The sequence below is a fragment of the Sturnira hondurensis genome, unplaced genomic scaffold (assembly GCF_014824575.4).
Source record: "Sturnira hondurensis isolate 20B ecotype Veracruz unplaced genomic scaffold, ASM1482457v3 Scaffold0021354, whole genome shotgun sequence".
Lineage (NCBI taxonomy): Eukaryota > Metazoa > Chordata > Mammalia > Chiroptera > Phyllostomidae > Sturnira > Sturnira hondurensis.
This window is the reverse complement of record NW_028093985.1, coordinates 5,589,711-5,606,155: the sequence shown is the minus strand read 5'-3', so window position 1 is coordinate 5,606,155 and position 16,445 is coordinate 5,589,711. Positions and strand designations below refer to the sequence as shown.

The following is a 16,445-nucleotide window of genomic DNA, read 5'->3' as shown; positions in this document are numbered from 1 at the left end:
TATGAAGGCAGAGAGGTAAGGGCAGAGTAGAAGGTAAGGGGACCAGATTATGTAGGACCTTGGAAACACTTGGGATTTTATTTTAAGAGAGAAGACAAGCCATTGGAGGGTTTGAGCAGAATGGGTATTTAGAAGTTAGTGAGTAGCTATTAAGTGCCTGTTGTGTGTCAGGTAATTTTTTTTTGTTTTGCTTTGAAAAGGTCTGGGATTCTTTGGACCTGCTTGTTCATTTCTCTTTTTTTTTGAACTTTAAAAATTATGGAAGTAATTTATTGATACGACAAATACGAGTGCCATTTGTATGCCTTGCACTGTTCCTGATGCGAAGGATTAAGCAGTGGACAAAATGCCTGCTCTCATGGAGCATACATTCTAGTGGAATGAAGATAGGCAATGAACAAATCAGTATATGGTTGGTCATTTGATGACACGAGTACTATAGAGAAAGATAGAGCAGGGATATAGGATATAAAGGGTGGGGGTTGAGTTGCATTTGAAAAAGCAGGGTCAGGAAGAGATCCTTGAGAATTTGTTAATAGAGCATGTACCTGAAGGAGGTGGGGGAGTGGCATGCGGGTGTCTGGGGAAGACAGTTCAGTAAGAAGTGTTCAGGCTCTGAGGCAGGAGAATTTCTGACCTGTGTGAGGATCAATGGAGAGGTCAGAGTAGCGGAAGTAGAGTGAATGAAGAGGAGGGAGAGGTTGGTAGATGAGGTCAGAGAAGTGAGGAGCCAGGTTGGTTTGGGCTTTGTAAATCATTGTTAGGACTTACATGATTCTGAGTGAGAAAGGCAGTCACAGGAGGGTTTTGAGCAGAGTTGTGAGATGATCCAGTTTACTTTTTAAATGGAGGAAGAAGTGTTACATAGTGAGGAAGAAAGTTGTCACTGAAGGCTGGAGCTGCAAGAAAAGGTAAACTTTGATTTAAACTTTGACACAAGGATTAGGAAAAAATTAAGGATAGAAAAACCAAGCGTGAGGGTAAACTAATCTGGCTTTTCTCTGGCAACAGTGATTGAACCTGTTTATATAAAGAGTGGAGTTCATGGGAAGGAGCAGTAGGCAGTGATACTCAAGGAGCAGTTGGCTAGAGTGTGGAGGAAGTGGGACTTTAACTTCCATTCTAAGCACAGGAGCAGATGACCACAAATGCTACTGCGGTGGTGTTTGTTTGGGAAGGTGAATCCTGCGTTGTATTGAGAACAGACTGGAGAAAAACTGGGGACAGAGGAACCATAAGGAGACTTTTTGGAAAAGTCTAAGAGTAATATGATAATGGTTTGGGCTCTGTTGATTTAAGCAGGGAATGAAGAGGAAGGGAAATGTGAGAGGGATTCATAGCTCTTAATTATTAACTAGAGTTGAGTGAGAGAGGAGTCACAGATTTTGGTTTTAAGCCTAACTAGAGGAATGTTACAACTGTTGACTAAAATGAGAAAGGGTTAAGAGGACATTGGGGAAGGTGAAAGGACATTTTCATGAGTGATGTTGGACTATAGTTACATATTTGTAGATATGTTTGCTATGTACGTGTTTGAGAGTATATTGAGGTGAGAGCAATATACAGTTGTCTGTGACTAAGTAATGACACTTATAGATGTAATCAAATTTCATGAAGTCTGTTCTTGAGATGTGTTTGTGGTTATTGAAAAGGTCAGTATACTATTGGCCAAAAAATATTCTGAGAATAAAAAAATAAAACATAGTATCTAAAGAACATTAGCCCAAAATAATGGGAGCAGTCAGATTACTAAAAAAGGAATACAAATGGGTGCCACTGTACTAACACGCAGAGGAATGCAAACATCCTTCCCATCGTCCTTTATGAAACAGAGACAATGATAGAGGGTAGTTTCTGCTAAGGTTTTTATTTGGCAGGCTAAAAGTGGGCAACTCTGTGTCATTACCCAGAATTTTTGTTTAAATTTGACCTAGTTCTTGAAATCCAGAAGTCTGGAAGACTCTTCTGAATGTTTGAGCTTATCAACTTCAGGGACAATAAGAATTTTACAAGCACTTTTAGGTATTTTAATAAAATCAACACAGGTGACTCATTTAACATAACTAGTAGAAATGGTAAGGTTAATTAAAAGTCAACTAAATACAATTAGAAACACATAGTTCTTATAAATAGCTTCTGTTTGACAGTATAACAATTATAAAATTACAGATTGCTTTTCTCAAGGTGATTGGATATTTTAACATGTTTTTAAAAAAGAAAATGTGGTTAGTGCTGGAAGTTAGAGATAGCTTCTATGTACACATAATGCACACGCACATGTATAACCATCTATCCTGGGGCCTGGTCTATTACTTAGCAAATGATTTTTTCCTTAGCATTATTAATATTTAAAATTTTTTCATTAATGTAGTAAAAATGATAAATTTTTTAAATATAGTTGGGCCAATAGTATATGTATTATATTTCAAAAATTTAAAACTACATGCAAAATAACTTAATCTCTTAAAATGACCACTTTTTAAGATGACAGTGGTTTTTCAACAGATGGCACACTTTTAAATAACTGTATAAACTTCAGTTATTTATACTGTTAGATTCTATTCATAAGTAGGAATTTGACTTGTTTTCTCTTTCTAGGCCTGTTATAGTCTTCCTCAGGACACCTGACAGGACCGTGTGACTTTTTTTTCTTCATTGTGGTAAAAAACACATAACATTACCCTTACCACCTTAATCATTTTAAAGTGTGCAGTTGTGTAGTGTTAAGTATATTCACGGTATTATGTGACAAATGTCAAGAACTTTTTCATCTTGCAGCACTGCCATGTGACTTTCTGAAAACGGGAGTTACTGAGATTTTCAAGTGCTTCAGGGACAGAGCTCATCTGAGATAGAGATTGCATGTTGGTTTCCTCAATTCCCTGCACAGAAAGCTGATCCAAACTCATCAGATGGAAAACTTACTTGCCTTCTGTGGCCTTGGAAAGTTGTTTTTATTTTTCTAAAGAGCTTTAAAAAATGGATCCAGCTTTGAGTTGGCATATCTTATTAACACAGCTTGGAAAACTTGTATTTATTCTACCCTAGTTTATGAATTTCTTGGAGGAAAATATAATGCTAATACTCAGACCTGATGCGCACGCTGACTCTTTGGCATGTCTGTGTTCATGCCCATCTGTTACTGTGGCACCGTGCCCATTATGGCAGGAGCATGCCAGCGGCAGTGAGGCATGTGAGCCAGCAAAGATGAATTGTTTGGATGGGATACACTATTCTGTAATACTAATTAATTTTGAGCTGATGAATCTACATGAGGTAATGTTAACCAAATACAGTCAGAGTAATGTCATTGGAGATAAAATTTATTTTGACGTATGCAGAAGTGTATCACAGATGTTTTAGGCTACTATTGAGAATAGTTAGGGTTAGTGTATATTATGGTTCCAGTGATCAGTTTTCTTTAATTTCGAATGTACGAAAAAGGTAATAGTTTTCTTGTAGCAGATTATAAATATGGGAGAAAGTGTTGACACACTGTAGGTTATAGATTTATACTTACAAGGTATTACTCTACAGTTCTTGAAGCGTGCTCATAATATACTGAACTTTAAAGCAGAAATTTAAAAAAATTAAGTATATTTTATTGATTATACTATTATAGTTGTCCCGATTTTCCCCCTTTGCCCCCCTCTGCACACTACCCCCTTTCAAGTAATCCTCCCCACCTCTTAGTTCGTGTCCACGGGTCCTTCGTTTAAGTTCTTTGGTTTTTCCATTTCCCATGCTGTTCTTAACTTTCCTCTGTTTTGTTCCTGCTGATTACTCTTCTTTTTTTTTTTTTTTTTAGATTTTATTTATTTATCTCTTAGAGGGGAAGGGAAGGAGAGAGGGAGAGAAATATCAATGTATGGTTGCCTCTTCTGCCTCCCCTGCGGGGAACTGGCCTGCAACCCTGACTGGGAATCAAACCGTGATTCTCTGGTTCACAGGCCCGCGCTCAATCCACTGAAGCTACACCAGCCAGGTGATTACTCTTCTTAATCCCTGCACCATTACCTCATTCTCCCGCTACCTCCTCCTGGCTAGTAACCATCCAAATGATCTCTGTATCTATGATTCTGTTCTTGTTCTGGTTGTTAGCTTAGGTTTTTTTGTTGCTTTTTTTTTTTTCTTTAAGATTCAGTTGTTGATAGTTGTGAATGTGGAATGTGTTGCTTTTTAATCTTCTTTTTCTTAAATAAGTTTCTTCAACATTTTCTATAATAATGGCTTGGTCATGATAAATTCCTTTAGTTCTACCTTATCTGGGAAGCGCTTTATCTGCCCTCGCATTCTAAATGATAGCTTTGCTGGCTAGAGTAATCTAGGTTGTAGAGCCTTGCTTTTTATCACTTTGAATAATTCTTGCCAGTCCCTTCTAGCCTGCAAAGTTTTTTGAGAAATCAGCTGACAGTCTCATGGGAACTCCTTTGTAGATAACTCTCTGCTTTTCTCTTGCTGCTTTTAAGATTCTCTCTTTATCTTTAACATTTTGCATTTTAATTATGATGTGTCTTAATTGTGGTCCTCATTGTGTCGACTTATTTGGGACTCTCTGTGCTTTCTGGACTTTCATGTCTGTTTCCTTCACGAAATTAGGGAAGTTTTCTTTTATTATTTTTAAAAATAAGTTTTCAGTGTCTTGCTGTTCCTCTTCTCCTTAGGGCACCCCTATGATTTGGATGTTGGCGCATTTGGAGATAAATCCTTGGTTGTTGGACTTCCATACAGCTCGATTTTCTGATGGTTCTGGGTGCTATTAGTTTTGACATATGGTTGTAATTCTTTCTGTGGGTGCATGAGGATGCATGGCATGTCTACCTAGGCCTCCATCTTGATCAGAAATCCCCTTCACTTCTTTCTAAAGTAGAAATCCACAACAATGTGATAAATTTGAAGGACAGTTTTCAAAACAATACAAGTTTAATTACTTGCCATTCCCTAGTTCTCTGAGGCTTTAGTTAAAAGTTATATGAGATTAAAATTTCTTTTTTTCTTCTGAGCATCCTTGTTTTCAAACGAGGAGTTTTTTGGGTGGACCAGGGAACAGGGAAGCCCTGCATTTAAAAGAAGGCGTTGGGCTTCTTGACGGTGAAGCATGGCTTGTGCTGGCATCTGGTGGGGCAGTGGGAACTTGATCTTGGAGTCTTGGAACTGCTTGGCTGCCCACCAGTAGCACTTGCTGGCCAAAATCTCTTCCACCTTCATGATCTGGATGGTGTGGGTGTGGGCACTGTGCTGGGCCCCCATGTCTCGGTAGCACTGAGTGACTGCGCCAGTGGTAGTCACATCCCAGTATTCTCCGTACATGTTGTGAGTCCCACTGCAGGAGTCATAGCACAGGCAGATACCAAAGTCCTTCACCCTGAGGTGAAGAGACTGCCTGTGGTGTGTGTATGGCATCATGGTTTTAAAAATGTGCTTGGGGTTTAACCTTTATTGGGGTCATGAATCATTTTGAGAATTCAGTGAAAACTTGGAGTTTTTCTGTGTTCCTCTTAAGAAATACTAGTATATAGTCTGTATCTATCTATTTTTTCAACTAATATTTATTGGAAATAATATTTAATCACCCTAAAAGGGAATTTTTTGAATACCTGCCCACAGTAGAGGATTTCCCCCTGAAGATTTCTTTTCTTCTTCAGCCGAGACACAAACTACCAGAAGAGGGACTTGACGACAACATCATTAGGTACAAAATGTGCATGAGGTAGAGGGTGGTGTGCGGCACGTAGGGGTGGGCAGGCAGGGCCCCACCGCCTCGAACAAATGACAAAAAGCAAGATTGAAACAAGAAACAAGCAGATCCATAGGTACCTCAGATACTAGAGTTATTGGGCAAGGATTTTAAAGTAACTACAATTAATATGGTCAGGAAAAGATGGACAAAATAGATTAAATGATAGGGAATACCAACGAAGTAGTATAAACTATACAAAATAATTAAATGGACATCCAGAACTGATAAACACAGTATATGAAATTAAGAACTCACCAGCCCGGACTGGTGTGGTGGAGTCAGGGTTGGGCATTGACCCCAAAACTAGAAGGTCACTGGTTCAATTCCAGGTCAGGACACATGCCTAGGTTGCAGGCCAGGTCCCCAGCTGGGGCCTTGCAAGAGGCAACCGATCGATGTGTGCCTGGCAGTGTGCCTGAGGCGTTTGTAGCGTTCTCTCCCTGTTTGCCACCACTCACAAAAGGCAGAATTTCTTATATATTGTAAAATCCTCTACTTGTATGATGTACTTACAATATTTGAGCCTCAGTTCCTTGTCTATTAAATGTGAATAGTAGTCACCTGTGTTTCATTGAGACTTTTTAATAATAAGATTAGATAGTTTTATAAGTTCTAGAAAACGATACTACAGTTGTGGCTAAATAAATAAAGTATATGCTATAAATGCAAGACATGTTAGTGGCAAATGAAATATGGAAAGGATATAACTTATTTTCCTGTACTCAGAGAAAGCTACAGTGAACACATTTGTATGCATCTTTCCAGAAAATTAAAAAAAAATCAAATGATAATATATATGGTATCCTGCACGTATGTTGCTTTTCCCTTCATGTAACTTGGAGGCCTTTTTGAGTCAGCATATGAAACTATTTCAGTCTCTTTCACCACTGTATAATATTTCCTAGTTCTCCCTTTATTTCATTAGTTCTGGTTTTGAGGGACATTTGCTTAATATCACTTTTTGATGAGTATAAGCAATACTGCAAGATAACTTTTTGTATACTTGTGTGAATATATCTATTTGTATGAAAAATTTCTAGACATAGAATTGTAGGTCAAAAGTCATTATATTTTAAATTATGACAGATAATGCTAAATTACCTTTTAGATGGGTTGCACCAACAGTCAAGCCTGTTTTTATTACATCTGTTCCAGTACTGGGTGCCATCAAATTTCATAATACTTGCCACTCTTACAGGTGCAGATTGTTATTACACCGAGTCCTTATAATTTTGAGGGCATTAAGTCTTCTCCCTCATATGTTTAGCTTTATTCTTTCAGCGAAACACTTTGAAATGTTCGTTGTCCATTTTCCTACTGAATCAGCTTTTATTGACTAGTCAAGGGGCCCTTGTATTTTAAGAAAATTGGAACTTCTCTCAGATGAATCCCAAATTAATTAATTTATTTTTGGTTAGTTTATGGCATTTTTTAGGGCAAAAATGTTAAAAGTTTTTTGGTTCATGTTTATAAATTTTTTGTTTCTAAGACTCCCCCAAGTGGCATTTTTCATTTACAGTGCTCTTAAACAGTAAAAAAGAACTTTTGTCTGTTCCATCTAGTTTTTATCTCAGCGTATGTAAACTCAACTAGCTCAGTGATTCTGTGAGATTTCCTTTGAAACTTTAAGGATGTATACCCACATTCTGGAAGAAATTCCTAACAGCCTGGGCAAAAGTAGAACCTACTTCTTGCTGCCTGACAGGAGAACAAGTGTCTAAGGGATTAATGAGGGTTTGGCAAGTACATGTGGAGACTTCGGTGGTAAGTGTGTGGCATCATGGCTTTTAAAATGTGCCTGGGGTTTAACCTTTACTGGGGTCATGGATCCTTTTGAGAATCCAGTGAAAGCTTGGAGTTTTTGTGTATCCCTCTTAAGAAACATGTTAGTATATAGTCTATATCCATTTAGTCTTTCAACTGATATTTATTGTGTGTCTGTTATGGGGCTGGACAGAGTTTAGTGTACTTGAGGAAATCGTAGCCTACATGCATAGACCTTCTTTTGGGTCACGTATATTCAAGTACATTCCTGCCCAATGATCTTGGCAGAATTTCTGTGGTTGGCTCCCTCTTGTCAATTGAGACCTCATTTGATCACCTACCCATAGAGATCTTTTGTGTCCGCTTAATCTTTGCTTTATTGCGTTACCGTATTTTAATTCTTTTTAATTGAGTACTAATCCAGTCTTTCTATCTTTATGTTTTCCTTCCTTCTGCCCTTCCTCCTCCTCCTCCTCCTCCTTCTGTCATTCCCCTTATACTCTCTTTCCTTTAAATTCTCACTCAGGAAGTAAGTCCCAAGAAGTCAGGGACCCCACTACCTAGCACATTTCTTGACACATGGTGGATCTTGAAAAAATGTGTGTGCTAGGCCCAGTGACAAGTGCCTTTCTTGTTGTCTTTCTAACAACATATTTGAAGTAGATACTAACCTTTAGCTTTGTTGATTGGACTCTATTATAGTTTAGTTTCTATGCTACTGAATTATCTTTTTATCCTTATTTTACTTGTTCTTTGACTTTAATTTGCTATTCTTTTTCTAGCTTTTTGAGATGGAAGCTTAGAGATTTTTAATCTGTTATATTGCATTTAGAAATGTAAATTTACTTTTCAGTACTGTTTTAGCTGCATCTCATGAGTTGTGAAATGTTGTAGTTCCATTAGTTAGTTAAAATGTTTTTTAATTTCCCTGATGATTTCTTCCTTGGCTCATAGATCATTTACAGTGTGTTGCTTGTATTTCTGAACATCTGGCCTTTTTCTAGTTATTCTTCTATTATTGATTGCTAGTTAAATTTCACATGCTCTGTATGATTTCAGACCTTTGAAATTTGTTGAGATCTTATTTGGCATATATTTTGGTAAGTGTTCTATGGGCACTGAAAAAGAATGTCTGTTCTGTAGTTGTTGGATCTAGTGCCTGGTGTGTCTCAGGTTGAGTTGGTTGATTGTGTTGTTTAAATTTTCTACATCTTCATTGAGTTTTTGTCTGCTTGTTCTATCACTCACTGAGAAAGTATGTCAAAATTGCCAGTCACGATTGTGGATGTTTGTTTTTCTTCTTTTAGTTCTGTCAGATTTTGCTTTATAGATGGAAGCTTTAAATTTAGAGCATATATAAATTTAGAATTCTTTCTTTGAAGATAATAGCCTTTTGTGCCCTGGCACTAGATTATCAGCTTTTGGACAAGATTGGGCATGTTCACAGTGGTATGGCCATAGACAGATCCTCAGCATCTATTAGTCTGAAGACCACTTTATTTCACCTTTAGTTTCGAAGGATATTTTCAGTGGGTATAGAATTATATGTTGATCTTTTTAAAATAAAGAGTTTATGTATTTACTTTTAGAGAGAGGGGAAGGGAAGGGCAAAGAGAGGGAAAGAACCATTGACTGGTTGCCTTTCACACATCCCCTGACCAAGGACTGAACACACAACCCAGGCATGTGCTCTGACTGAGAATTGAACTGGCAACCTTTTGCTTTGTGGGATGACACCCAGCCACACACTGTCAGGCCTATATGTTGACCTTTATTATTTTTTTCCTTCAGTCCCTTAAAGATGTTATTTCATTATCTTCTGGCCTTTATGTCAAAAAGTTAGCCATCAGTATTATTGATGGTCCTTTTAAGGCAGGAGTTAGCAATTTGGCTGACCTGTTTATATAAATAAAGTTTTATTAGAACACAGCCATGCTTGTTTATTGTCTGCAGCTGCTTTCACCCTACAATGGTAAATTGAGTGCTTAGATCACAGATGGTATGGCCTGTAATACCTAAAGTGTTTACTATCTGGCCCTTTACAGAAAAGGTTTGCTGACCTTTTCCTTAAGGAGATGTTTTTTTTCCCCTCTGCATTCTTTTGAGATTTTTTTTCATTCTGTTTGATTTTTAGCAGTTTGTCCTTTTCCTAAGATTTTTCAGTGGGTTGTTTTATGCATTTCATCAGTCTGGAAAAATTATTAGCCATTATTTCTTGAAATATTGCTTTTGTCTCATTCTTTCTCTCTCCTTTCTTTTTGGGACACTAATTAGAGGTATTTTAGATATTTTGACTATGTCCCACCTTCCTCTGATGCTGCTTTCTGTTTTCCATTCTTTTATACCTCTGTGCTTCAAGTTATGTATTTTCTTTTGACCTGCATTCCAGTTCAATAATTTTGTTTTTCGCTCTTTCTAGTTGGCTGTAAACCTGTCTGGTGACCTAAAAAATTTATTAGGTCAAAAGGCAGTTTCATTTTTAGTTTTCTGAGGAAATTCCATACTGTTTTCCATTGTGGCTTCATCAGTCTGCATTCCCACCAACAGTGCACTAGGGTTCCCTTTTCTCAACATCCTCTCCAACAATTGTTATTTGTTGACTTGTTTATGGAGAGCATTATGTGTGAAATAAGCCAGGTGGTGTAAGACAAATATCATATGATATCACCTATAAGTGGAACCTAATCAACAAAGCAAACATGCAAGCAAAATATAACCAGAGACACCGAGATTAAGAATAAACTGACAGTAACCAGAGAGGAGATGGGAGCTGATAATGGGGGAAAAGGGAGAAGGATTTTCACGAACAACTATAAAGGATACATGGACAAAACCAAAGAGGGGTAGGATCAAGGGTGGGAAGTGGGGGTGGCTGGTGTGGGGAGAGAGGTGAGGGGAAAATGCAGACAACTGTACTTGAACAACAAAAAAAGTTAATAAAAATATTATTAATCTATTTTTAGAGAGGGATAAGGAGAGAAACATTGATCGGTTGCCTCTTGCAAGGCCCCAACTGGGGACCTGGCCTGCAACCTAGGCATGTGTCCTGACCTGGAATTGAACCAGTGACCTTCTAGTTTTGGGGTCAATGCCCAACCCTGACTCAGCCACACCAGTCTGGGCTGGTGAGTTCTTAATTTCATATACTGTGTTTATCAGTTCTGGATGTCCATTTAATTATTTTGTATAGTTTATACTACTTCGTTGGTATTCCCTATCATTTAATCTATTTTGTCCATCTTTTCCTGACCATATTAATTGTAGTTACTTTAAAATCCTTGCCCAATAACTCTAGTATCTGAGGTACCTATGGATCTGCTTGTTTCTTGTTTCATTCTTGTTTTTTTTGTCATTTGTTCATGTTTTTAGCATATATCTTAGATTTTGATTAGATGCTGAATATTTAGGATAAAAACATTGTTGAGGCTCTGGATGATATATTTTTCTTCCAAAGTGATTTGTGTTTTTTTCAGACAGGCAGATAGAGTACTAGCAGACCAGTTTGATCCTGTTTCAGCTCACTTTTAGGCTTTGTAAGACCTTGATTATTTCAGTTTTTCTCATACTCTTAGAAAATATCCTTACTCTTCCCCTGTGGCCCTTCTGTGATCTTAACTGAAAGCCAGGCTATTTATCAAGGCTTCTCTGCTTGGGAGATACTGGAATGCCATCTTCTTTTCACAGCTGTGTGTGGTTGCTGAAATCTCTTTGCAGGTATTTAACCTCCCTCCCACCTTCTGTTTTCTGCTGGATTTTCTGATCTTGCCCTGGGAAAATTGTAGCTAACTACTTGAGGGTGTTTGTACACAGATTTTTATATACCATTTCATTGGTTCCCTTCTCTGTCTTTTTGCCCCTCAAGTTCTAGTCCTTTTGGTATATCATGTGTATCTATATCTATATCTATGTAAAATATATTAGATCATGACATATATATTAATTAAATCATGACTCTTCTCTATTCAAAGCCCTCCAGAGGTGCCTTATTTAATTGAGCATAAACACCAGAGTCCTTAGTATTATTTAACCTTACTTTCATTGTCTCTTTTGCCTAGAGTGATACACCCAGTATCTGCGTGGCTAACATCCTCGTTTGTAATTCTTGTTCAGATATCTCTTTATTTAACCTACTATGACCATTCTATTTAAAATTGTCTCCTCATTTCCCTTCTGCATTTCCTCTTCCCTGTTCTAATTTTCCTTTATATCATCTCAGTACTTATACTTTAGCTATTTAATAAGTTTGTTGAATGATTTTACTCATTAGAACAAAAACTCTGAGGGCAAGGACACAAGGATTTCTGGCATTTTTGTTCATTGGTTTGTCACAAATGCAAATAGAAACCAGATGAGAATAGAGTGACAGAATCTAAGGGATGAGGGAATTTCAAGATGGAGGATTATTGGTCATTGTATCAAAGGTGGAGGAATAATGTAAAAGTATTTATGAATTTTTTGTATTGGGTTTTTTAATTAGAAAGTTATTTGTTATCTTTGTGAGAGAAATTTTAACAGGAATGAGAGAAAAGATTAGTAAGGGTTGAGGAGGTGGTGATAGCAATTGTAGACTATTTTTAATTTTGTGAACAGAATAGGAGGAAAAATTCACGCATTTTACTTGGATAATTTATGGCTCCTCCTTTTAGAGCATTTGTAGGTAGATGTTTAGGTAGCTGGGGTTTTCTGTTTTACTAACTCTTGTTTTATTTAGTGCAGGCTTTGTGCCAGAAACTATACAAGGTTCTAAGTATCCTCAAGATGGCATAACCGAACTGAAAGTTTCTAACCCTTCACGTTGTGCACATAACTTACTGAGGGGGTCTACTCCTTTAGCTGCATAGCAGACAGGAAAAAGCAGGATTCTGACTTTTATTGCCAGTCTTTTTTCCCTGCATACCTATTCATGTGTACAGTGCACCAGTTGGCATAGGAACATCTTTTGAGTGGTTCTCAAAGCAGGAAGAGGTGTGGTGCCCATGTTATATGTGTAGAAATCTTGACAGGAGGGCTTGAAAAAGGTCCAGCCCTCCCCTCTGTAAAGATTTTGATGCATCCTTTTGGGATGTGTCTCTGATTGGAATTTGCTCTTCCTTACCACATTTTTCAATCCATCATTCCTGGATTTAAGTTCCATGTGTTGCTTTCTATGGTGTATAAATTTGGGTGAGTGTTTTGAGGAAAAAGAAGGTGATTGTGTAGAGCACGGCACTCAAACTGATGAAGGGTCTTTTAAAATTTTCAGTCCATCATGGATGAACACTTCAGTAAAGACAACATATTTTTCAGATTATAAGACACCCCCCTCATTTGGGAGGAATAATGGTTGTTAATGCTGCTGTTGAGTTCTATCTACATTTACATTGGTGAAGTATTATGTTATTTATGTTATTAAATATTTTACCATAATTGTTGCTTCAAAAATTTTTTCCTTATTTTCCTCTAAAACCTAGTGCGTCTTATTGGCTGAAAAATACAGTACAACAAAAAGTAAATTACTAGGAAAATGAAAAAAATAAATTACTAGGAAATAAAAAAAACCATGCAGAATACAAGCCCCTATTTTTCTTAGATCAGAAGATACGATGTTACACTGTTGAATTGCTCTGTCAGTTTTCTAACTGTGCTTGCTCTCAGCTCAGTGCATAACTCAGCGGATTCTAACAGCTGTGTGTGGATTGGTAATGGTTCCTGGAGCAGACTTTTTCCACTCACACTTTGAGTGGCACTGATACAGCGTACAGTGCTGCAGTCTTAACATTTTCCTTAATTTACGTCGTCTTTAAATGGAGTGGGAGGTTTTAAAGACTTACGGATTATATATATATATTTTTTTCTTTTTTTTTAAATTTAGGTATTCTTTTTCTTTTTTTTTTAATTTTTATTTATTTATCTTTAGAAGGGAAGGGAAGGAGAGAAGGAGAGAAATATCAATGTATGGTTGCTTTTGGTGCATCCCCTGCTGGGAACTGGCCCCTGCTGGGAATTGGCCTGCAACCCAGGCATGTGCCCTGACGGGGAATCGAACCGCGATCTTCTGGTTTGCAGGCCCATGCTCAATCCACTGAGCTACACCAGCCAGGGCTGGATTATAATTTTTTATGGCAATTTTTTCTATCTAAAAGTCCTGCTACCTCCTAGGTTCTTATATGTAACTGGTAAACTTAGTTGTTGCTTTATACTGGTGCTGAAGCAGAGTGGCTTCCTGGTGATGGTAAGATTTTCTTTAATGGTCCAGTTACATGTTTTTCTCTCTGATTTGAAACTATAAAAACAGGCATATTTTGAACATGAAAGGTTATACCACTTAACACCACAAGATGTCACTTATGTAAAAATAAAGTTGGTGTCCTAATACTTAAAGTTGGAAAGGTACAGGGAAATAGTTAAGTGAAGAACTAGGTAAATAAAAAAAATACATATTTGAAACAAATATTGGTTTTCAGCAGAGGCAATGAAAGTATTGCCAGTTTAGCATTAATTTGAATCAACTTTTGATGTTTATCAAAGAGAATTTTTTAAAATGTGAGTTAATGCAATAACATGTTAATAGACCATGTTTGAATTAAGATGTGAGGGAGGCAGACTTAAAATGACTCAGTACAACTGAGTGTATTATGAGGGTAAACTAGGGGTCATGGCATTAACTCTTTCAAATCTTTATTGCTTTGGTAACAAGCAAAGAGGAATTTGGAAAGAAATGTTTAATTTATATCAGAATTGTCATGATCTATCTGTGAGAAGTTGAATATTACATCAGGTTGAAATAGTTCCTAGGGTTTTCCTTGTCTCTTTTCTCTGAACCTCAAATTATTATTACTCTGCCTGTGTCAGGACAAAAGATACTTACATTTGTTGTTGAAGACTGTCTTTTCTGTAAACACAAAGCAAACCATTTGGCTGTAATATTGGGCCCCTGTTCTCTTGTTTGTAGTGTCCGAGAGCATGTCAGGACCTAACGGTGGTGGGGAGGGGCTCTGGTGTCTCGGAGCAGAAGAAAGAAGTTTCCTTAGGCCATGAAAAGGATATAACTGGTTTTAGAGGTTGGGACTTCTTAAAAACTGACAGTTCATTATTCTTCACTGCTCACTTCTCTCTCCGGGTAGCACTGATGGAGAAGAATGATGGAGGACTGTTGGGGAAAAGTAAAGAGGATCAGGAATGAGAAAATGAATTTTCTTTGTTTTTTGACATGCATATGTATAATCACACTTTTTTCTAGGAAATTAGTTCCTATAAACTTTAGCGTTTAGGTTTTTCATTTATAAAAAGTATACATGCTCACTAAGTAAAATAGCTGAATAACAAAAAGTTAGAAGAAAAAAACCTCATATGTGGTAATATTAATTTCCCCCTTTTTTAGTTACCTGTGCAATGTGAAAGAGTCTGACACATTTTAAGAAAGGATAGTAAATTCATTACAGTGAACATTTGTAGTAATTTACTGTTTGGTAATTGTATATCCTCAGATATAGTTTTTATATATTACTGTCTCTACTGTTTATATATTTCCCAGTTGTGTTTTTAATTAGATGAAAGTAAGCCTTCATATGATTTTGTAGGGTTAAGACAGGAAATACATATTTAATTATAAATAAGAATGCAGTTATTTAACATTGCCTACCGTATTTCTAATTCTTATGAAAATGATATGTTTTAATAGATGTATAATGAGAAAATCTAAATATGGACTTTTCTTTTGTATAGGAATGAAGATCTCAAGCAAATGTTGGAGAGCAACAAAGATTCTGCTAAATTGGATGCAATGAAACGGATTGTTGGGGTAAGTAAAATGGATCATTTTGACTTTTGGAAAATGAACATGTAGTGATTGTATTAAATATACATATTAAATATAATGTTAAATACCAAATTGAACATGCCATTTGCCTTTCAGTGTTAACTTAGAACTTTGTATCTGAAGTGTTTTATAAGAGATACTGAAGTGTTAAAATTAGAAACTTGAGTTCTAATTCTGTTTTTTCTGTGTTTTGATTTCCCTATCTCTTAATATCAAGATACTTCTCCTGTGAGATAAAGAGTGCTAATCATTTTGAGGAAAGATTATATACAGCAATATTTTGACTTTCTACAAAGAGGGATATTAATTAGCTAATGGATTTTTTTTGTTATTTTATGACCTAAAAATTGTGAGCATGCTTTCTGTGTTTTAAGTTTTATTAATTCCAATAGAAATGTTTTATTCAATTTAGTAGCACAGAACTGCTAATGAGTATTAGTAAATATAAGAGCCTTGTCCAGTTTTCACTTGCAATGCAAAACCCATACAATGGGCTAATATTAGTTGGGGGTTTCTATTGTCAGAGAGCTAAAAATATAATGCAGTTCCTAATTATTTTTAAAATCATTAATAAAATATTTTTGCAAGTTGTGTTGCACTGCTTTCTTTGTATTTGTTTTTTTACATTCAGAGTGAAAAAAACTGTCATAATTTAGTGACTGTCTAATGCGTGATGGTTCTGTGAAACTGTTTTACAGAACTAGCTCAGTTCAGTGGAATTAAATTCACAAAACTTGTCTTTTTCATTACTACTATGCTTTTTATGCACCATTCCCCATTTTATTTTCTACACATTTTTATGTAAGGTCAAAATGCAGTAAAGTTGTGTAGTTGCACAAATAAACTCTATTGTAATAAGATGACAACACAACTGCCCCGTATGGGAGCTTGAAATCTCCTTTCTTAAAATATCAAAGTCCAAATCCCATTTATGAAAGATGATTATGGATAGCAGTATGTTCTGTTAAGAGGTGAGTTATGAAACCCAAATATAAATTCAGAAACTCATAGTACCTGTAAAACACCTATAAATTACTTGATGGTTACATTCAGGTTTATGTTATTTGGTAATGAAGGGGGAATGTTGAAGATTCTTTTGTAAATTTTTCATTTGTTAATGTTATGCTGCATTTGTGGACAGGT

At 36.5% G+C, this 16,445-nt stretch overlaps 1 protein-coding gene across 1 annotated transcript in view; it reads left to right on the top strand.

The window, feature by feature from the left end:
• The window catches only part of AP3B1 (adaptor related protein complex 3 subunit beta 1), a 242,885-nt gene that overhangs the window by 6,614 nt on the left and 219,826 nt on the right, over positions 1-16,445 (top strand). Inside the window, exon 2 of the mRNA XM_037032382.1 lies at positions 15,209-15,284. Within this exon, the coding sequence (XP_036888277.1) occupies positions 15,209-15,284 (76 nt within the window). The remainder of the gene's footprint in view (positions 1-15,208; positions 15,285-16,445) is intronic.